Consider the following 23754-nt stretch of genomic DNA (forward strand, 5'->3'; position numbering starts at 1 on the left):
CTGATTCTTCTCCCTAGCTGGCTATTCTTTACCCATGAGATCTCACCATGAATATAACCTCTTCTGAGAGGTCTTCCCTGACCCTCTTACCAAATGCATGGTCCCTTCTCCACATATATTATCTTTTTATCAAGACCCTGTTTTTCCCCTTCCAGTTCTTAACACAGGAGTAATTTTATAGTTATTAGTAAAATCATCCATTTAATTTCTATTCCACATCTATAACATATGCTGTAGAACAGTAGTATCTATGGCACACATGTTATTGTGTTTTCCTTGTAAGGCAGAATATGTTCATGTAGAGTTGCTTTTTTCTAATCTGAAACTTCAATATTCAGGTTTAATTGCAGTGTTAGCACTTTGTGATAAATTACTGGGTTTGGGGTTGCTGCTTGGCACTCAATCTCTAAAAGGTTCATCATCACTGCTGTAGAAACTTGGGGCCATGCCTTTCTTGTTTATGGTTTTATTCTCACACATAGTATGAAGTATATATGTAGTATATATATATGAAGTAATATGTAGTATATGTCTGTAGACACGGATGAGTGAGTGAAAGAATGAAACTACAAAGAGCCTGAACTGAAACCTCTCTTTTGCATCTACATTAACCTCTCTTCACTGCAATAGAAGATAGGATGAGAGAGGATTTAGACAGACTGTGTGCTTTTGAATTTTGAGGCACCAAGGAGCATGCCTGCAAGCCAAAGGGGAAAATCAAGTTTATTCCATTACTAATTAATGAGACTTGGGATTGAATGATAAAAATCTAATGATGTTAATGTTGGTTCTGAATGCTGGCTGGCGGTCTCTGAAGACAACGTAAAATGGTAAGAGGGCACTGCAGTTTAATCCCCCAATTAGGAAGGAGCTGTCTCCTCCAGGGACAGCCTTAGCTGCTGATTGATTTTCCTTATCCATTATAATCATAATCACTACTACCCCAGGCATCCCCAAACTTCTGGACCCCTCCATTCAAGGTGGATCTCCCTTTATACAAGCCATAGTACTAACAATCCAGATTGGTGCAAAGGGCAAATTATGGGGAAATTTGTTATATTAGAGAAGCATTCTTAATAAGATTCCTCTGAATAGCCAGATCCCTGAGCGCATTTCAATTAGGATTTCACTACGTAAATAAGACTTATCTGTAACCTTTAAGGGCACGTTGTCACCATCCAAAACAAAGCAACAAAGATGACTTTGCTTGATTCTCTAGCCACAGACCAAGACTTCTGCCTAGAACATTCACAGAATCAAGCCCCTAATTCTGGTCTTACATTTACCCCTAATTTAGACCACAATACAGAATGATTTCCTATCTTCCCATAGCCCAGCCATTAGGACAAGACAGCCATTTCACAAATATGAGGTTTTGAGCGCCACAGCAGGTATGTGGGGAAGGGGAGGCTGTATCCATGACTCACTGCTAACCCATTCCCGCTGCTGGAAAAAAAAATGACTCTAAATGCACACCCTACTACTTGTGAGTCAGGAATGTCATTTTCACTTATGAAAGATGAAACATTATTTTTCTCTAACATTTCAAGTGAATAACTTTACATATATTTCCCCCCAATTTCCATAGGAATTTGATGCCATGGAAGCAATCAGCTACACATCCCCAGAGCCTGGCAGAAGCTCCTTTTTCTCTGGCAGCTACTTTAAGAACAATAATTCTGAATTCTCTTCCTCCCTTCAATTACAATCCTGGTGAGATCCACCCTGACTTGGGGGTCCAGTGAGAGGCAGTAGTCTGAATTCCAACATTACTTTAGGATTTCAGACTCACTTTTCTATTGAGTCTTAGAAGCTGACTTTCAGAAATTCAGACAGTGCTAAGTTCAGAGAATCTTCTGCGCCTTGTACTCGTGAGGAAGTGTTTACCTCCCACTGTGAGATTCCCAAAGGTATTCGTCATCGTTTATGTCGAGGGAAAGAGTGGAAAAGAGCATAGGAGATGCCGTCTCTGTACACTCTCCAGGGCATAAATTTTTATTTCTCTACAACTATTAGGTAAATACACTTAGTCAAAAACAAAATAGAAAATCATTCTAGGGAAGAAGAGATGGAGCTTTTGAGCTACGTGCGAGATGGTCTTTCTGGTGCTATTGCTTCCCACCAGTCACACTGTTCTTTTGCCAATTGGCTATACCACTTACTGTAGCTTTCTTTTTCTCAGATCTGGTGCCTGAATCTCAGAGATATGAGTAACCTGACCACCGAGAAAGGATTTGTCCTCCTGGGATTTGGGAGTCTCCATGGATTACGCTTTTTCCTTTTTGGAATATTTCTGGGAATTTATATAGCGAACTTGCTGGGGAATATCCTCATCCTTACAGTCATTTCCAGTGACCGCAGCCTCCAAACTCCCATGTACTTCTTTCTCTCCAATTTCTCCTTCCTTGAGATCTGGTACACTACATCCATTTCCCCTAAAATGCTACAACTCATTCTCTCAGGTCCTGTAGCAATTTCCTTTGCAGGCTGTGCGGCCCAGTTTTACTTCTTCGGTTCCATGGCAGTAGTTGAGTGCTTTCTGCTGGCAGCTATGTCTTATGACCGCTACCTCGCTGTCTGCAGCCCCCTGCAGTATTCATCTGTCATGAACATCTGCACATGTGTCCTGTTTGCAGGTGGGTCTTGGCTGGGTGGTTTCCTAACTCCTGTGGTCACTGTCACCATGACTTTCCAACTGCCATTCTGTGCCACCGAGATTGACCACTTCTTCTGTGACCTGGCCCCTGTGCTGAAGCTGGCTTGCTCTGATCCTGAGAGAGTGGAGAAAACCACGTTCCTCATGGCTGCCTTCGTCACCATGGTGCCATTCCTGCTCACCATAGCCTCCTATGCCTACATCGTGGCTGCTGTGCTCAGGATCCCGTCATCTTCAGGAAAACAACGAGCCTTCTCCACCTGCTCCTCTCACCTCATTGTGGTCACTCTATACTACGGGACGCTGGGAACAGTCTACGCCATTCCCACAGCAACCCGGACGGCTGCCCTACACAAGACCTTCTCGTTGCTCTACACTGTGGTCACCCCCATGATCAATCCCATAGTGTACAGCCTGAGAAACAAGGATGTTAAAAAGGCAGCGAGGAGACTTCTAAGCCACTGGCTATACACCAAGAAGATTTAAGGGCCCTCACATCTTGAGGAAGTCCCATTGCTCAGCAGTCTGGGCTTCTCCAAACAAGGCCAGATGCAGGCTGAGAACTTGGGGATTTAGACCACTGCTGCTCTCTCCTCCCTGGGAAGTGGCAGCAGAGCAGGGGTCCTTCCTCAGGTGATACAGCCTGATGTCCTTAGGTTCTCCAGGTTAGTCTCTGCATAGTAAGATTAACTTTACCAAGATATATGCGACTCTACCAAGCTATACCACTACATGCCGATGCCTTTTAAGAGGAAATTAGAAAGACCCTGCCTGCAGAACAGTTTTATGCCATAAAAGCCCTTTTCTTCTCTTTCCCTTTCTCTACTTGTGCATGGGGGGTGTGATACAAATATCTGGTGGTGCTAAGTTATTTTGCTTGCATTATATGCGTCCTGTTTGCAGGTGGGTCTTGGCTGCGTGGTCTCCTAACTCCTGTGGTCACTGTCACCGTGACTTTCCAACTGTGCAGCCTACGAGACTGACCACTTCTTCTGTGGCCTGGCCCCTGTGCTGAAGCTGGCTTGCTCTGATCCTGAGACAGTGGAGTTACATAAATGTGTATAAACGCAGAGAAATGCACACAGAGAAGTTAGCCTATTTACACACGGAGTCTCACTACCCTACATATCCTGACCTCCGTTCTAGTACTTTCTATACTACCTTTTTAGATGCTGCCCAGCAATGCTCTTCATTGTGTGTCCCCTCAAGGCTTATGCACATTCTAACTGTTGGACCTCACCTTCTTCTAGTTCTTAAACCGTATACCTCTCCATGGATCAGAACTATCTCTAAAATCCTAGGGCAGCTATTGACTATTCCACTCACCTGAGCAGTTAAACAAGCCGCTGAAAGATTGAAATAGCATTGTTTTTATTCATCTTCATTTCCCCTAGCATGATGTTTTGCACAGAGTACATACAAAAATAATTGTTTATTAAATAAAGCAGAGACTAGTCAAAGCAATAGATGTGTAGTGGATAAAGAGAGTGAAACAATTCCTTTTTTTAATGCCTGTGCTGGCTTCCCTTCCCCAGCCCCTCCTCCTATACCCACACTTCCTTCCACTAGCAGCCCCAGTGTAACCACCTTGACCTTCCTCCCTGCCATGCCCCCCAGCAACCCTTCCCACAGTGGACAGATGAATCCTTTTACAGTTCAAACCTAACCTTGCCTGCTTGTTGTGTGTTGCCCCCCATAGTTCCCCAGTGTCCTTGGGATGAAGTTAGAACATCATAGCTTGACCTCTGGCAACCTTTCTTGCTCTCCCTCATTATCTCTGTCCATGTATTTTGTGCTCCAGTCACACCAAACTTTCCAATAGATTTGGAAGCTCCTTAAAGGAAAGGTCCCATGCTTGCCACAACTTTCTTCACCATAGTACCTAGATCCAGAGCAGGATAAACACATAGTTGCTCAAATAAGACAACTGTAGGTGAATTTAATAGAATCATTACCTGCCTTTCCTCTTAGTTGCCTTTTTTTTTTTTTCTTTTTGTTTTTTTCCAGCACCGGGAATTGAACTAACGACCTTGTTCTTGCCAGGCAGGCGCTGTGCCACTGAGCTAAATCCCCAGCCCCTCCTCTTAGTTTCCATTTATTGGTTTCTAGCCTATGAAGCCTTTTGACTTGAGGAAAAAGCTAACGTTGATTCGCCATCAGTGTTTTGTGTGTGTGTGTGTGTGTGTGTGTGTGTGTGTATGTGGTTTTGCCTCATTTCACTTGCTCATGCTCTCTAGCTATAAAGAGACACTAGAAGCAAAGACAGACACCCCAAAATCTTTCACTTACAAGGTGAATCAAAGAATGTCAAGCAGTTTGGGAAATTTTTTCAGCTGGTTCTTCCTGCTCCCTCCCTGACAACCTACAGAGCTCCCTGTTGCACCGAGTCTAATTGTCTACAATCTCATTTTAACTTCTTGTAATTATTATCCACAATTATGAAAGACAGCCTGCTGAACACACTTCTCGTGGTTACGACATGGATGTACAGTGGAAGTGTAAATACTTTCCAGCCTCTTGGGCTTGGCCTCACTTGCTCTGCAAATGCACAGTGGAAAGGCCTCATCTGCTCCATCCAAACAAGTCTTTGTTTTTTTAGATCCAAAATTCTAAAGAAGGTTGAAGAACATTTTTAATGTGTTGGACACTGGGAAATTATAAAATATCTAGTAGGCCAAGAATAAACTTAGAAACCATCCATGACTTCACATTGCTCTTAGGATAAAGCCCAAATGCTCAATGGAAGTGACCAACATCTGTCACAATATTCAAGGGCCTGTAATGCATCTCAAATCCATTGATGGGCTGCAATGATATATAATTCTTACCTAAATCCTGTTTGTTTTCTTTATTGCTCTCTGAACTTTTGCCTTCCTGACTTTAAGTTCCTCAAACCTGCTTGCTACCTCAGAACTTTCCTAATGCTGTTTTTTTTTTTTTCTTCCTCCTCATCTCACTTTTCATCTAGCTAATTTTGGGGGAACATTCCTGTCCTTTTTTTTATTTCTTTAGTACTGGCCATCCAGTCCTTTTTTAATATGCTCTTAGAGCACTTTGGTGACTTTTCATTATAACTTTTCCATAACCATGATGAAACAATTATCTGAATATACAGTGTATAATCAAAATATATGGTGAACATTTATCATAAATATTATTACAGTAAAAGACGTATTACTATTAATACTCCTCAAAATACACTTCCATCATTCCAACACACTTACCCCATCATTATTGTCTCTTTCTGAAGCAGTTCTGGAAAGTCTCTTTTGTGTGTTTTTAGCAGATGTAATAAAGAATACAGTGAATGCTGCTGCTAGACACCATCCAACAGAAAGGCAGACTCATAAAAACACGACAGTGCATCCTCATCCACCTGATTAACTGGATCTGTCACTGTGTGACTTGTGGCTCTTTCTCAAGGTCAAAAAGTTCACAAAAGATAAACTTTTTGAATTGATTCCAGGACATCTAGGCATCTAAAGACACTCATGAAAGAGGAATCCCAGAACGGAATCAGATATGCCAAAAATGGTGGAGTAAGTGTGTGCTGAGTGAGAGTAGTATTATATGGGAATGTGAAGGTAATGTGTGTTCTACTATAATAAATATTTTTATTTAAACATTCACCTTATGTTTCTATTTGATCTCATGTGTGTGTCCTCTATAACCTTCACAAAGGCAGGATTTGTGTCAATTTTGCTTGAATACTACATCTCCAGCACCCAGGAAAGCACTTAACACTGAATAATTTTTCAATTAATGCTTGCTAATAAAAGAATGAAAAAGAGCCATCTACACTCATTTCATTTATTCGATAAAGTATTATGTTGTTTTCATTCAAGATACTGTTATTTAGTCTTGTGGGCCAATGAATTTCAGTTTCTTCCTGAAACCACAGTGTACTTCAATATCCTCTGCCACTGGTCTCACAAATATATGTGTAATTCCCCAGAGGAAAGTAGAAATTTGTGGATGGCTCAGGACAGCTCATGCTGTGGCGCTGGGAAAAATGGCAAAATGAGTGTCTTGTTCACAATGGTAGTAAAGTTTCCTTGCTGAACCCCAAAGGTGACACTTGTGTTATTGTGTTTTGGTTCATACACTTGGGTCTGCAATGTGAGTAGATTTCCTCTATTTAGTGAAACATTATGTTAATGATTGGACAGAGTAATTAATAGCAAATCAGATTAAATTTTTATGTTTCTGTACAAGCCAAGGAGAAATTATCCCCATTAACCTGATCAGTACAAACTGTCATACTAGATTAGAAGAGTTGTAGCTTCAATTTGTACCTTAACTCCCACTCTTTTGGCCGGAGGGCTTGCCAGTACCTCGACAGCTGCTCAGGAAAGAGAAAGAGGAAAACTGGAACGGGCAAGTCTGAGAGAAGAAGAGACAACATGAGTTTCAGGCCTGATCTAAAGGCAAGTTGCCAGCAGTACCTGTCCCAACCTTGAAGGTCTATTCATATTCACATTACTACGCAAAGCAGCCAGAGTAAAAAGTAAAGAAGCGACATTGTTCTCAGGGCAGTGACATAGGTCACATCTATGGAGGTAAAAGGCTGAAATTGTGTTTCTGAGTATTGTACATGAAAGTAGAACTCGAGAAAGAGGACCTAGAGACAGAATCTGGGACTTTAGCAAAAGGGAATTGCCACAAGCTAGGTACAGTATGAGGAACTCAGCCAAATAAACTGAAGTTCAGGGGTTAATCATAATACAAGGCAATAATAGACACAAACTATGTACAAGGCCTCCTGGCAGAGTCTCCAAGAGTTCTCACCTTTAACTTTTCTGTCTCTTCTTCTTTGCAAACTCCACAGGCTGCTCAATTCACCTTGCATCTTCAGCCTCATCTGTAGTTCAGGACCACTGCTGTTATAAATATGAATGAAAGGGCTGGGGATTTAGCTCAGCGGCAAAAGCGCCTGCCTGGCATGCGCAAGGTCGTGAGTTCGGTTCCCGGTACCGGAGAAAAACCAAAAAAAAATAAAAAATAAAAAATAAATAAATAAATATGAATGAAGACATAGTATGTGGGGGCAGGATGTCAAGTCTCAATACTCTTTTGGTTGGTCAAGGTTGAGGTTTAACACAGCTGATATCAAACTTTTTACTTCATAATATTGAAGCCATAGGAGGGATTATGTGGCAAATGGACCAGAATTTATATATCCAAGTGAAAATTATCTTTGTCATGGAAGTCCCCTGGGAATCTATGCTTTATTTTGTGTTGCCTTAGTAAAATTTATTGGCATGTTTTGTAGATATTTTCTTTAGATCCTTAGATATAGTCTTTTGAATCTCTTCAACTAAGGGACATTTTAAGATTGGACCTGCATTATGCAGTAGGCAAAAGTTGTATTGACCTTTCTCTACTACATAATTGTAGAGATTAAATTGAGCGGTACCATTCAAACAAGGTATATTCTTCAACTATTATTTTTAGAACAAACTCTTAGATGTTGTCTAACCCTTTGGTGGAAATCAGAGATAGCCAAGGTTTATGGGGGGTCAAACAAAATATCTGGGATGAAATGGATTTTAAGAGGACCTCGAATACTATGCAGGAAGCACATGCATGTGACCAAGGTGTCCTCAGTAGTAGACCAAGTGATCTACAATTGCAATGGCAATTATACAAGTCCAGGCAAGAAATAAGTAGATAGGAGGAAGAAGGAATAGATAGGTAGAAGGAAATAGAATAGAAGGGAAGATAGGTAGAAGGAATCAGGGTGTCTCAAGGGCAGATGGAAATATAGCATTAAAATAAATGTTAGAATGGCTTCTAGAGAAGCAACTCAGAATCCTGCTCCAGAGAGGCTGGAAGGTCAATTGGGGAACCAAATCTAGACATGGATTCTAGAATAAGGTGATGTGAAATGAATTAGGACTGCAACTTCAAGGCAGAAAATGACAAACCAGAAAAAGCCTGAATTTCTATTATTTCCCCTGTATCAGACTAAGATTGTTCCAAGGGCTTAAGACAGAGCTGAACCCTCTGGGATTGTTGAGCAGGCCCTCAATCTTCTTTTTGGTTGGGAAGCCAATATCTATTTACAAGCCTAATTGCCTTTGAGAGGTGAACAATATCACAACTGTTATCCAAATAACACAACTCTATTGTCTTTTTCTGTAATTGGATTTTGTACACATCTGGAGATCTCTAACATGTCAAAGTTTGCCTCTGATGATTCTACCTCGTTTCTTGATCATACTAGAAAAGTCATTTACCATGCTGGTTACTATTCCTCTCAAGGATACCGTGTTTTGTTGTGTTTCCCTTGAAAGTTCAAAACAAATGGCAAATCTTCCCCGTTTTCATTCATCACTCAAAATACACTGACATATTTATAGAAACTTCCTTTGTGTTTAGGGTTTCCTCCAGAACAAATCAGCTTCTTAATCAAAATTGGATTCTTCAGTCATCATTCTTACTGTCACAAGAGGTAAAGACAATTAATGAAGCCAATCTCTGACCTTTTCAATATTTCCATCAGCCCCATAGACGACTAGACAACCACTTTATGCAATATCAGGGGTACCTTCACTAGTCTTCCACAGCAGTCCTCATTCTTCCTCTTGATATTATTCATTCCCTTGTAAAATCTCTTAATATATAATCTATCTCACTTGCAAATTTATTTCACTCAATATTTGATATTGACCCCCTTGCTTTGTCTTAGAACTTTTAAAAAATTAAAAAAAGACTAGAGGGGCCCGGGATATAGCTCAGGGGCACAGTGCCTGCCTGGCAAGCACAAGGTCATGAGTTTGATTTCCAGGACCAAAAAGTGAAAAAACAAATTTAAAAATAAATAAATTTATGCACCAGAAAATCCCTAAGGCTCACAATGCTACTTTATACACAACCGTAGATCTGCTTGTTTTCTGAGCCTAAGGTAGAATAGAAAATAGCAAAGGACTACTATGGGCATAAACAGTGTTATCAGCAAGCAGAGACTTCAAAAAGATAGGATATGTTTAAAATTGACAGCCTGCAGCCATTTAGTGGGTGATTAAACAGTCTGATACTTCTCAAGATAGCTCTTAAGGGTACTTCTACATCTAGTGCAACCCAATAATTAGTGTCCATAAAGATGGCCCGGAATCAACCAGAAAGGGCAACGTATGTCAGGTATACCTGGCCTGAAAAGACAGAGACTTATCCACTTGAAAGGATGTTTCAAGGGATGATTCTTCAGACACTTCTTTTATGTGGAACATGCACTTGCAAACAGCTTCTTGCTGGCCCATGCCAAACAGATCAGGTGTTACGGTGTATGCCAAACAAGGCATGTTACATTCGATACTGCCAGCCTGGTGTCAATGAATAGATAAGAGTTTGTGATGAGCACATTATTTATATGTATATGAGACAGAGGTCAATAAAATGTTTGTGAAACTTTTTCTCTCCCATCTGGTTGGGGCATAAATAAATATCACCCATCTGGGTGGTGTATGAGTGATTTCCAACTTTGAGTTAATGAAGTGGTTATTTTGCTCTGTGTGTGCGTGTGTGTGTGTGTGTATGTGCGTGTGTGTGCATGTGTGTGTTGGGACAGTATTATCAATGGATGGGCCCTGAAGCTCCAAAGAGTTTTTAAAGGGTTTTCTTTAGATAAAAAGAATGTTTGCAACAGGTCATTTTGCCATAGCATCTTACAGAAGAGATATGTTCCAATAAGAAAGGAAAATAGGCCTGGGGATATAGCTCAGCAGCACAAGCGCCTACCTGGCAAGCGCAAGGTCCTGAGTTTAATTCCCAGTACCAAAAAAAAAAAAAAAAAAAAGAAAAAAAACCAAGCAGAAAATATTGGCAAGGAAAAGCTACTTTTCCAGGTCTCTAATGAAGTGAGGGAATTTCTTCTCACCTTGTTACTAATAATAAACATAACTTGGGAAGTCGCAAAATAATGACCTCTCAAGGAGTTATTAATGCACCTACTTTTAATAACCCCCCTGAGCCCATCTCGCAGTGAAGTTCTTTGTGGTTAAAACACCTTCTTTCAGTATGTTAGAGATGACCAATTAAAACTATCTTTTGTGCAATGAATGTAGCACTAACTCCTTAATCCCAATAATTAGTGTGCAGAAGTAAAGAATATGATGAAATAAGCAGGTTATTGGCTACAAGAAAGGAAGCTACTCATGAACTCAACTGCTAGGTGTATAGGTAGCTTGTGACTGCACTGTGTGTGTATCTACACAGTATCATTTGTGTGGATAACTGATAAGAAGATATTTACATGAAGGGTGGTGTGTATATGAGTGCATATTGGTATACGTATGTATCTCTGCATACAGGAAATGTGTCTCTGTGGGATTGGGACCCTCTCTTGGAGACATAAGTCCACCCAAGATAGTTTCTAAGGGTTCCTTGCATCTTGGCCTCACCCTCAGTAATTCATATCCATAATATGGCCTAGGATTACCCAGGAAAAGGGAAACGGTATGAAGTCTACTTGGTGTAAGAAGACAAAAATCTGTGTATGTGAAACAATTACAATGAAAAGGACTGGCCATTAGAAGAGTTGCTAGCCTTATTTTGCACACAAAGTTGTATACAGCATCTCCTTTCTTCCCCTCCAATGACACACAGATGAGATGTCATTGTATCTGCCAACCAAAGTATGTCACATTAGGTTCTGCCAGTGCGGATATAGGTCTGTGTGTAATCACTGTGTGTTTGTGTGTGTGTGAGTATTCAAATTGGGGTGTGTTTACACATGTTGAAATGACAAGCATGAAGGGATGTACATTTTTAAATGAACTCAGTCTAATTCAAACACATTTCTTCTGTACTTATCTTGATCGTCATTCTTCCTGGTTTCCTGGTCCCGTGCCCTGTTGTGCCTTCAGTGGAGATCCCATGGGGGCAAATTTGGCTCTGTTCAAGACTTCTCAGATTATCTGACCCTGCCCAACTGTCCAGCCCAGCCACCCACTGCCCCATCCTCTCATTTCAACGACATTCTCTTGCCAGAGCTGCCACCTGTTCTTTGGTTCATTCTGGCCAGAGCAACTACTTCCTTAAAACTGACCTAATGACCCTGCTTGGGGCTAAGTTAAGCAATAGTTCTGGCAGAACCAAGGGGTAGGAACAAGGTAACAAGGTTGGACCACAAGACTATGTGGTGAGAACCAGGCTCCCTCAGGGAGGGTGGGAAGCAAGATGCATGAGGGGCTTCATGAAGTAGGGACTGCTGGTTTGGGGTAAAAGAAGCATACTTGAAGCTTCCGGAGGCCTTGGTCCCAAGGAAACACCAAGCGGGGGAGGAAATGAGAGGCAAGTTCAAGGTATTTATCAGTGAGGGGAAGAAAGAGAGAACAGAAAATATGGAGCATCTTGGAGTCTCACTCCAAAATGAGCCAGGAAGTCTCAATGCTATCCCCAAGAACAAGCTGGGCAGTCATTCATTGGAGGCCTGGTATATGCCAAGTATTTGCCATTCCCTTGGTGTATCTCAGCAAGCTGGTATAACCCCTCCTCTCCAGGCACTGACTGTCAATTCAAAGACACTGAGAAGCAAGTTCTTCCTCACGATTACGTATGCGAAGTGACACAATAGATGTGAGCAAGGGCTTCCCAGAAAAATGGAGCTAGGCAGGTGAACAGTGGAAGAGAGGAATGAACATTTAAAGGCCACCTATTTGGCTTCAGGATAAATTCCAAATTCCTTGGCTTAGAATAGAAGGGCTTTCATGAGTTGGCAACAGCTTTTCGGGTCTCAGTTGTCACCACCATGGCCGACACACTGCACATCCAGCGACAGTGGGTTCCTTGCAGCAGTTAGGATATACATGTTCCCTTTGACTTTTGAGCCATTGCAGATGGTGACCACTTTGTGTGGAATGTCCTCCTCAGACTTCACCCATGAAACCTCATTTATCTTGATTCAGCTCAGATAACACCTTCTCTTGGAAGTCAGCCCTTAACCTGACCACTACTCTCCAGTGTAGTGCGTGAATTAATTTTCTAGGGCTACCATGATCAAATACCACAGAGTGAGTGCTTAAACAATAACGTTTATTTTCTCGTAATTCTGAATACTGAAAGTCTGACACCAGACAGGGTTGGTTCCGTTGAGAAAGAATCTATCCTAGTATTTGTTCTTGACCACTGGTGGCTTTCTGGCAGGCTTGGGCCTGATGCAGCTTAAAAGTATCACTCTGATTTCTGCTTTCATGTTTACATGGAACTCTACCTCTATCCATATCTGTCCCTGTTTTCAAATTTGCTCTTTAATGAAGACACCAGTCATATTGAATTAGGGCTTACTCTAATGACCTCATTTTAATTTGATTACCCCTGTAAACACTGTGTCTCCAAATAAGGTTTTATTTTGAGGTAGCAGGCATTAAGATTCCAACATATACTTCTTGGGAGACACAATTCGATTTATAGCAGTGCCTGTTCTCTGGGGCTTCCATAGGACCCTGCAGTTATCATAGTAATAATCAACCTAATTATAATTGTCTTTAATTGTCGGCCTTTCTCTTCAGGTTGTGAGGTCCATGTGGGCAGGGAGTATGATTTATGCATTATTGTATCCCTAGTACTTGAAACAAAACCAAGAGCATAGTAGGCATACAGTACATATTTGTCACGGTTTAAGTGTTGCTTCTTTGATCAGAGGCCAATTTTTTCACTTGTGCTCTTGCATTTGCAAGGATCCTATCCCTATAGGGATCCTATCCTACATCTCCAACTTCTTCCTCTCTAATAGTAATAAAACATTGTACATTCTTTGCATTGTAAGACTAACACCTTCCCTTGAACTTCATTTGACTGCTTTAATCACATCTATTTGCTATGAGAGCCACGCTTCTCCAAAGTGTTATCTTTCTGTGGCATCTTCTCTTCTTGCCCTCCTTTTCATCTGTGTTACTCTATTATGGCTTCTGCACATATCATTCTACCAAAAGGTCCTCTACTGTGCTTGTCAGTGTCCTGTAGGTTAACTGATACGATGGACTTTTCTGTGTCCTCAGTTTACTCTTCCCCTTGACAATCTTCCTCATAGTTTATCAGGTCCACCTTATTAAAAGATTCTCTTATCTGTATTCACATACTTTCTCTCCTACCTCTCTGTCTTCTCTTCATTTGCTGGCTATTTGTGATGTGCACAATCTCTAACTTCTGGAATTTCGAAAGTTCATTCTGGCCTCTCTTCTCCCTCTAAATTGTTTCTCCATATGCTTTCACCCACATTCATGCATTTAAATGCCACCTACATGCTGATGGATTCTAAATTTATATTTCTGGACCAGTTATCTCTTCCGAGTACCAGATCAGCATATTTAACTATCCACTTGACATCCACTTCCATAGCAGAATATTACTGTACAAAATTGCTATCCTCCTCCCTCTTCTCCAAGTACATACTCAATTCACAAATCAGTAATCAGAAAGGTATTGATGCTTCACTCTATAATCCCTCATCAAACCCTATCAATACCACTTTTTTTTTTTTTTTTTTTTTTTTTTTTTGGTTTTTCTCCAGTACCAGGAACCGAACTCATGACCTTGTGCTTGCCAGGCAGGCGCTTTTGCCGCTGAGCTAAATCCCCAGCCCCTAATACCACTTTTTGATGTCTCAAGCTCAAATCATTTCTCTCCATTTCTACCACTACTTTCCTAGTCCGCACCCCCATGGCCTCTCACCTCTCACCAGGAACAGTAGAGTCACATCCTAATTGTTTTACCAACGTCTATTAGCCTTTCACTTCTACAAGCAACCAGAGCATTCTTAAGGCATAAAATGGATCACGTTACTCAACTAAAAACCACTAAAGAATCCCAATCGCATTGACAAGGAAGTCCCATACACTATCAGGTTCCTGCCTACCATCCCAGCTTCATCTATGATGCTTTCTCTTTTGATTACTATATTCTAACTACCCCAGTCTTTTCTCTGTCCCCTAAACACTCTAAGATATTTATCATCACAGACTTGCTGCTAGCTACTGCCTCTATCAAAATACTACCCCGTCCCATATCATTTTATAATCTGTCTTTGCCTGACTTACTCTTATTGATCTTTCAGGTACCATATCTCTGATATTTCCAACACAACCCAAATCAAGTACCCTTGTTATATGTCCTCTTAGCTTCCTGTACTTTTGCTTTGTAATGCCTATCACAATATTAAACTATTGGGGGATAGACAGCACGCAGGTGGTACTGAAAACCAAGGATGTAATAATAGTTTGACACCAACAAATGGCGTATAACCATTCAGATATTCATGAAACACATTACTCACTGTCTCCTATATGCCAAGCATTCTTCCAGTTACAGATGAAAGAGTGGTAAGCCATTGTGATAATTCCTTAAACCTAGTCCACAGTGAATGCCCAAGAGTATTGAAGAGTAGCATTTGGCTCTGGGTATTGGAAGGGAGAAAACAGGCAAGTCTTCCTGGAGAGGATGATAGTGGAGCTAAGTATTGAAAAAGAAGGGGATTTAGCTAGGTGTTGTGTAAATGTGGTCTGGAGTTTTCAGCCAGAGGGCGTGAATCAGGCTGCACAGGTTGGTGTAGTAAATGATGAGCTGGGGCCTGATGGGAGATGAAACTGGAGAGGGAGGCAGAAGCAGAGTCATAAAAAGCCTTGGATTCCATAATGAGAAGCCTGGACTCTCTTCCTGTGAAGATGGATATCAAATGTCCACTATGGGCAGGGCAGCACAGGCTGGGTATTTGAGGGCACAACTGGAAATGACTTTATGCCTCTGTCCTTGAAAGGTTTACAATATCATGGGAAAATAAGACCTATGCATAAAAAGAGCAGAACTAAACCAAGGCCATCCTGAGCATTTCTGTTTGTTCATATGCTCCACTAAAAGTTTTGTTAGGCCTTCACGTTAGTTTGCTTCCCATTATTATATAATGCTTTTAAACCTAAGGTAAATGAGAACATTGAGATTTTATTTGCAGAGATTCTTTTTATAGATAGTTCTTTCAGGATCTACATATTTTATAAACAATGTGAAAACATAAATTTTGAGCAACTAAGGTCATCAGACTATAATATCGTCATGCTTGGAATCTGTACACATTGCTTATTATTCTATTCTTAGCACCTAGCTTGATGCACGGATAATATTAGGCTTCCAATAAATATTTTTGATTGAAGAAATGAAGATACATATTTCCTCCTTTTTCATAGAAGAATCATTTGCTCTGGCCCCCTCTCTCTGTCTCACAGAGTGTATCTTTAATATGCCAATTGATTATGTTAGGTAGCCGGAAACAAATATGAAAATAAGAAACAGAAACGTAAGTAAGCCAGCAAGACAAACTCAGGGATAGGGCAGAAAGATCTGGGATGGGAACACAAAGAAAGAAATGAAAACACAGTGGGAAGCTGTAAATTCTAGAGAAAACTCAACCTAGAAAAAAACTACCGGAGGCAACCCACACGTCTAATAAATTTCTGTAAGTGCTTAATGCACATTTCTTGAAAACTACTCTACTAGTGGCATTCCATATATTCTGTTCGAGTCCACCTTTATCTTTGTAATTCCAGGCTAAGTGAGGTGCACTTATTATCATTAACCATTTAACAGAGTCATCTTGCAGCCAGAATTCTAGCCTACGTATGGAAGGAAACATATAGCCTCTTCACTTAGGGAGCACCCCCATTTTCATCGGGGGGGTGTCAGCTATCACTTCTCTTCCAACCCCACAATTTTTCAGTCTGACTTATTTTCCCACTTGCTTCACTGATTAAAGTTTTCAATGTCCCCTTTTAAAGTATGGTTTGTGGTTTAAGGTTTAAGGTTTGTGACCTTATTAAAAAGTAACTGTTCCCTTACACATTAGAGTACATATTTTGTGCTATGTTGCTTTCTAGCTTCTTTTTCAAATCAGAGCAGCATCTTCCTAGCTGAACAAAAAGGACTGCCGGTTTTTGAATTTTTGGTTAACATTTATTACTTGTATATATGAATGAGATTCACTGTGATATTTCAAGATGGGAACTGAACACAGCTAAAGTGTACCTACAAATTCTTATCTCCATGGTTAAGCTCTTGGGGGGAATGTGTGTAGCAATAATATATTGTCTGTCCCAGAAGGATTCCCCTCCCATTGACTAGTAACAATTTCTCCCCCCTCACCTTGTAAATAAGCTTAAGGAAAACTAGGTCATTCCACCAGCATCTTGGGACCAATTCTTCCCTGAAAACATAAGATTTGAGGATTAGCCTGTACTTGGGGTTATGCAAATTATATTCTATTGTGTACTGTTCTAATCCAACCAGAAAAGGAAAAGTGCTTTGACTTTTTGATTACAAGATCAAATCCCCAGCTTTCTCAGAGCCTCCTTGACATCTCGATTTTTGAGGCTGTAGATAAGAGGATTGCACATGGGAGTGACAACAGTATAGAGCAAGGAGAACGTCTTGTTGACAGCTGGCACTTGGCCAGCTAAGGGAACAGCATAGACCAGGATTAATGTTCCATAAAACAGGGTCACTACTACTAGATGAGACGAGCATGTGGAGAATGCCTTTTGCCTACCAGTCTTAGAAGTTATATGCAAGACCACTGAAAGAATCCTCCAGTAGGAGCCTAGAGTTAGTCCAAAGGGAGCCATTGTTACAAGGGCTGTAAGACTCATGCAGACCAGGTTGACCAGATATGGATCTGAGCAGGAGAGCTTCTGCAGAGGTTTCAAGTCACAGAAGAAGTGGTCAATCTCATTGTCACCGCAGAAGGTCAAGCTGGATATCATGGCAGCCTGGGATGCAGCTGCCATTGTGAAGCCACTAAGCCATGATCCAATTACTAACCTTCTACAAAGGGCTTTATGCATTAGTGTTGGATAATGCAAGGGCCGGCAGACAGCCAGGTAGCGGTCATAGGACATTACAGCCAGCAGAAAACATTCAGTGCAGCCCAGGGCCCCAAAGAAGTAGAGTTGGATAATGCAACCCACCATGGAGATCACTCTCTTTTCCCTCAACAAGTCCAGCAGCATCTTGGGCATGACAGTGGACGTATAACACACTTCCAGGCATGACAGGTTCGCCAAAAAGATGTACATTGGAGTCTGGAGTACCTGTTGTGTGATCACCAATGCCACAAGAAGAAGATTTCCTGAAATGGTGGCTAAGTAGATGGCACCAAATACCAGGAAGAGCAAGGGATTCAGCTCCTTGAGGTCTCCAAACCCCAATATGATGAATTCAGTTACCATCATAGTGGTGTTTCCTGGCCCCATAGAAAGCAAAATTCCCAAGGAAGTCTTGGTTTGTCCACAGCAATATACCAGGTCTCTCTACCACTTAGGTTTCTCACAATCCAGTTTATCACGGGTTACAGCTCTGCAATGTTGAGGACATATCCTGGAGTTTGGTCCTCATCATGGCCAATTATATTCACTTTCAGAAAAGTGTTTCTAGAAATCCACAGAACCTGTCACGTGACCAGGGTATGCAGTGAGGAGGATAAGACTAGCTAAGGGAACAATCCAGGGTACAGTCACACTGCCAGCAAGTTCAGACCCCCAAACTCACACAGAGAGACACACGTAGAGCCATGTTTGGAATCTTTTATGCCAATTTGGACTGCAGAAATTTTCAAGGAAACTCTTTACCAAACGTTGACAGTTCTAAGAAATGGCAGGGCAGAGAGCAAGTCACATCTATGCCCCTCTTGCTCACAGCATTGACATCAGGGCTGAACTGATGTGGAGAATCATCCCATCAATGTTCCTGGACTGCCTGTCCTCCTTGGGAGCTTAACTTCTCTGAACATCAGTTTTCTCACCTGGAAACAAGGATAACAAGAGTATCTCCTCACAGGGTTGTTCCAAGGAGAATATGTAAAGTAATTAGAACCGTGCCTAACACATAGTAAGCACTAAATAATCATTAAATATTTTTGCTTACAAAATAAAACCATTTATCAAAACATCCCCACAGAAGCATTAACCAACATTACTAGTTGGTTACGATGCTGAAAAAAGAGAAAGCAATATAAATGCACAAGAGGAAAATTGTACCTTTCTCATAACTTCTTAAGTGTTACCTATCACCACTTAAATGCTTAATTTGAAGATAATTTAAAAGAATATTAATATCTATAGTGTTAGGTAAAGATTAAATGAGATCATTTATATAAAGCACCTACCACACAGAAAGTGCTCACTTAATCATGGCTAATAACAGCACTAACAGCAACGTCCCCGAAGTTATCAAATGAGTCTGTGACAGAGGCGAGACTCACAGCTCCGTGTGATTCCAAACCGGCTCACGCAGGCGGCTACTATTAGCTGTGCTCGTGTATGCGCATGTGCATTCTTTGTCTGTGTGCCTGGGGTTTTCGAATTCCATCGGAAAGGGTTAAAGGCAAACTCTCCACCATGATCGTGTGCCTTTCAGTCAGCCTTCTTCCTACTCTCCCACTTTGTGCTGGCTCCCCACCGCACACAAGCCACACAAGCCGTGGGCATCCACACTGCTTTCTTTGTTCTTTTGGCTCCCATTCCTGTCCAGCTCCTGACCCTTGCTTCGACCTCCTCTTTGAGGGGAACTCAGGCCCTTTATTGGGTGTTCTCAGCTCAGGCTCCCACCTCCTCCTCAAGAACTTTGGCTCCCGCTCACTCTGCTTTCCCCAATATTGAGGCCATCATGAGCCATTTCCTTTGAAAATGCATCCCTACCCCCACTCTGCCACTGGCTTCCCTTCTATCCTGATTCAGTTTTATGTACAGCACCTACCACCCATAGCATGTAACACATTATATTGAATTCTGTCTACTAGTCTGTCTCTATTAATACAGGCTCCATGAGAGCAGGGATGTCCTCTCTTTTATCCACTGCTGAATCCTCAATTCCTAGAACATTGTTTGGCACAGACCAGACGCAATAAATATTTGCTGAGTGATTTAATGAGGCAATGTGACAGAGCGAACAGTGCTCTGCCTCTGGAGTCAAATAGAAGCATGTTCAGTTCATGAGCTGTGCTGCTTACCAGTACATGACCCTGAGCTGTTTAGATACCGTCTATGTGCCTGTGTTTCTTCATGTGTTAAATAAAAATCTTAACAGAGCCTCTCAGTGTCCCCAGATGTCCATTCTATGCTTCCACTGGATCAGGGATTGGCAAGCTTTTCCTTAAAAGCCAGAAAGCAACATTTTAAGTTTTGTAGGCCATCCAGTTCATCAGAGCTATTCAACAGCGCCATTGTGTCTGGAAAGCAGCCTAGGTAATACCTAAATGAATGGGAGTAGCAATGTCACATAAAAGTTAATTTATCAAGAAAAAAAAGTTGTTGGATCCCAAATCATAGTCTGCGGCTCTTGCAGCTGGACACATGGAACGTTGCTGAAGTTCACATGTCCTTTGTGGCTGGGTCGAGCCAATAGGGTGTGAATCGAATGATGTGCATAGGTTTTAGATTGTGAATTTAAAAGAAAATTACATATCATTCTCTTCCTTTCTTAGTCCTTCTCACTGGCTGGAATGCAGACCGGATAGTGGAATGGGGAGCTGCAAATTGGGACCATGAGGTAGAAGCCAGGTATCGGGGAGAGCAGAGCAACAACACAGCCCCAAAACTGCCTGGACTCTCTAGCATGGCATGCCAGAGGGACCCTGAACAGCCTACCCAGCCTTTTCCTACAAAGAAAGACATTTCTAATCTGTCTTTGTTACTGACTATTTTTAGTCTTTTGTTATGACAGCCGAACCCTATCTTAACTAACAAATGATTATAACTACCTCTAGGGTTGTTGTGATTAGTCCACACGATAGAATAAAACACTTATCATAGTGGTTGACATAAAATAAATGGCAGTTTTCATTATGATTTTCTCTGTTGGTGACTTCACTCTTTTTTCCATTCTTTTTCTTCACAGATGGTTTTCAATACAATCATGAGCTGCATAACGATATTTAAGTCAACAGGAGACCACACATATGATGTTGATCCCATAAGATTCTCGCATCTAGCGATGTCATGATCACCTGAGCTGTGTAAGCACATTGTGTGATGTTTACACAATGACAAAGTCACCTAATGGCCCACATCTCAAAACACATGCCTATCATTAAGTGACACTTGGCTTTAGGCTTATCCTAAGCTGATTTCGGTTTTCTCAAGTCCCGATGTTTGGTCAGCGCATGTACCTTTGACATGGATTCAACAACTCGTTTACCCTGTGGACTCACAAACTCCTCACTTACATGAAAAAGGAATTCAAGCAGAATCAACCAGAAATTCAAGCAGAAATCAGAGTTTTGCCTTTTCACAAATAAAATTAAAATGATACATTTGACTGACTTGAATCTTTTTCACAGTCTTATACAAGCTAAATAAGGAATCAGTCTTCAAGCTAGGATATGCATAGTCCCAAATCAAAGTTTCTCAATTAGGGATGATTCCTCCCACACCCACCTGACCTGAGGGACTTTCAGCAATATCTGCAGACATTAGAAGTCCAGGATGCTGCCATATGCTGTACAATGCACAGAATAGCCCCGATAACAAAGAATTATCAGGCCTAACATACAATATGAATAGTGCTATACTGAAAGAATTTTGCCCAAGAGGTGGACAATGACTTCCCAAGGAGGTATACAGACAAGGAGATTTTTAGGAGTATTAATTTCTACTTTACATATGGACTGTTCTGGAAAACTGGTCTGTTTTCCTGAGCTTGAGAAGTCATTCTGGCTCTCCTTTCGTGCCTCTCCTTTCACAATGATCCTCGTCCTACTTTCCAGGAGAAAGGCACCTTGAATCTCACCATGACTTAGGGTTTCTTCTTCTCTCAGGTTCCACAGTCCTGCAGAGCAGAATGGAGGCCAGAGCACAGTACCAGATTTTCATTAGTACTGTGTTGCTTACTACTTGCATAGCATGCTTTTATTTGCTTATTTGTTTTAATACTCTGGAGACTTCTGGGCGCAGTAAGACTTTTGTGTAAAATTCCATTTTACAAACCTATTACTCTTAGGATATATAATAGGATGATCAAGAGCAGATTTTCAAGTATAAAAAATGTTTGACGTTAGAATGAAATTCCATAGGGAACATGAATGAGAATATGAGTTCAAGAAGAGAAGATAATGGTGTTAAATGTCTCCCTGTTTTAGCACTTGTCCATTTATATTTTAATGAGTGACAGTGGATATTAAAATATGATAGCTTTTAGTTAGAATCCATGGAAGTTGTTAAAAGAATGATGCAAGAGTTTCATTTTAAACTGTCAGTATTTACAAGGCTACCAAAAAATACATGTTTACCTCTATTTGAACTCACAATGAAAAATTTCCAGATGTCAATATAAAACTGTGCAAGGGGCAGAAGAGAGTATAAAGTTTAAAGAGCTACATTCCTGCTGAATCCCCTCTGTGTCCTTTCTCACTTGATGAAAAAACAGAAAGAGGAAAAAAACCAGTCACATAGAGATGTGATTAAAATGCAGCAGCGAGTCCCATCGCACAAGACCGGTTTTCTCCGGTCCCCACTCATCCTGCCAGCTAGCTTCCAAGTGTTTTTTTCCCCTCTTGTTCAAGAAGTTCTTCATGCTCCCCCAGCCTTCCTTTCAACCCAATACCTATTTTTTCCCTTTTTATCAAATAATGACTCTCTTAGTCATCACTGCAGGTCTCCTGGACTCTTACAACCTGCTTATGACTCAACCTGCTTTTAGCGAGTGGGCCTCCAGATATAATCCGTGATTATCAGGCAGAACTTTCAAAAACACATTAAAAGAAAAGAAATTTTAAAACAGTGCTATAAGGTTGTCTGCACACACACACTCACTCACACACACAATAGCATCTTAGCTTGTACAGAGCTTGCTGTCCCCATCGAGAGAACTACCGAGAAAATGGACGAGTCAATCAAGTGAATTCATTCTGTTGTTTGTTTTTATGCAGGAAACAGTGAGATCTGCTTCTTTTTCTAATGGCAACCTTTATTGTTTTAGGAAAATCTTGAAAACATTGTATATTCACAGGCCTAGGAGAATAATTGAATGTGCACACCCCCAAAGCATAGGTGCACACAGGAGACGTGGAACTGTCACAGCCATGAGAAGAAGGGGTATACCTGATGTCACCCTCCAGGCCAGAGCTGTACTTTCACATTGAAGTCAGAGCACATAGCCTTGAAATAGAAATGGCAATAAACAAATTTGCTTTCATTCACATTGGTTTGCAGAGCATAGCTGGACACTGGACTCCAGCCTAATAAATGTCTCTTGCTTCACTGAGAGTCTGAGCCTCCACTTGATTCTTCCTGATAGAAACATAGCTTATTTACTCTTTGAACCAAGCCAAAGAAGGGAATCCTTTCTTAAGTACTCCCCCAAGACCAATCAACAGGTACTGATTTTAGTTTTCCTGCTTATCTTGTGTTTGCTGTGTGGCCTTGTGTGATATTCTTAACCTCTCTGAGACACACTTTCTTTATTTGTAACATAAGCATAATGCAATCTACCTTGACTCTTACAAAATAGACAGTGAAAGTTGAATGAGGCAGTATTTCAAATTACTACATAAACTACATTAAAAATGACAATAACAATTATTGATATTATTTTGTTATTATTACTGCTAAGACCACATATTTCACATTTGATTACCTTGAATTATTAAACATAAACCAAAACCAGAATCTGTTTAAAGTCTGCCTATTCTTCGCTGGTCTGCTCATTGATTCCATCCAACATACATTTAACTCTTTCTTTATGTAGCCTTACAGATCACTGAGAAGAGACATCATCGAGATCCACCCACTCTGCTGGATTTTCTCCTGAGCTAAAAGGAAACCAATACATTGAAAAACACTTAATAGGAAAAATACAATATCAGTGGGCTCAAACTTCTCGTCTGTATTATTTCCTTGACTGATGGCTACTGTCCCCTTTGGAAGTTGATAACATGCTGAAATGCTGTTGTTGAGACTGGAAAAGTGACAGATGTTTGGGTTTGCCTTTTTATTCCCAGTTCTAGTAAGTCTTTAATACCCTTCTGATGTGCTCATGAATAAGTGGATGAAATTTTGCCACAGACTATTTTTCCTAAGCACAGTAGCCTAAAGTCCCCAAGTCTTACCGCAATGTACCAA

At 40.9% G+C, this 23754-nt stretch overlaps 2 protein-coding genes across 2 annotated transcripts; one reads left to right on the top strand and one right to left on the bottom strand.

Annotated features, from left to right (window-relative positions):
* Window positions 1–2206: 2206 nt before the first annotated feature.
* Window positions 2207–3142, top strand: LOC102003757 (olfactory receptor 11L1-like). Its single transcript, XM_005401224.2, has one exon. It carries the CDS (start codon window positions 2207–2209, stop codon window positions 3140–3142), a length of 936 nt encoding a protein of 311 aa, XP_005401281.2.
* Window positions 3143–16965: 13823 nt separating this feature from the next.
* LOC102025236 (olfactory receptor 11L1-like) lies at window positions 16966–17892 on the bottom strand. The gene has a single exon (XM_005401295.1). The coding sequence runs from the start codon at window positions 17890–17892 to the stop codon at window positions 16966–16968; it is 927 nt and encodes a 308-aa protein (XP_005401352.1).
* Between the last annotated feature and the right edge of the window lie 5862 nt (window positions 17893–23754).

Source organism: Chinchilla lanigera, unplaced genomic scaffold (assembly GCF_000276665.1).
Source record: "Chinchilla lanigera isolate Chin_1 unplaced genomic scaffold, ChiLan1.0 scaffold00072, whole genome shotgun sequence".
Lineage (NCBI taxonomy): Eukaryota > Metazoa > Chordata > Mammalia > Rodentia > Chinchillidae > Chinchilla > Chinchilla lanigera.

What these genes read in the sequence shown, in the direction of transcription:
- LOC102025236 (XM_005401295.1), bottom strand. Translation starts at nt 17,892, where the DNA reads ATGGGGCCAGGAAACACCACTATGATGGTAACTGAATTCATCATATTG.
- LOC102003757 (XM_005401224.2), top strand. Translation starts at nt 2,207, where the DNA reads ATGAGTAACCTGACCACCGAGAAAGGATTTGTCCTCCTGGGATTTGGG.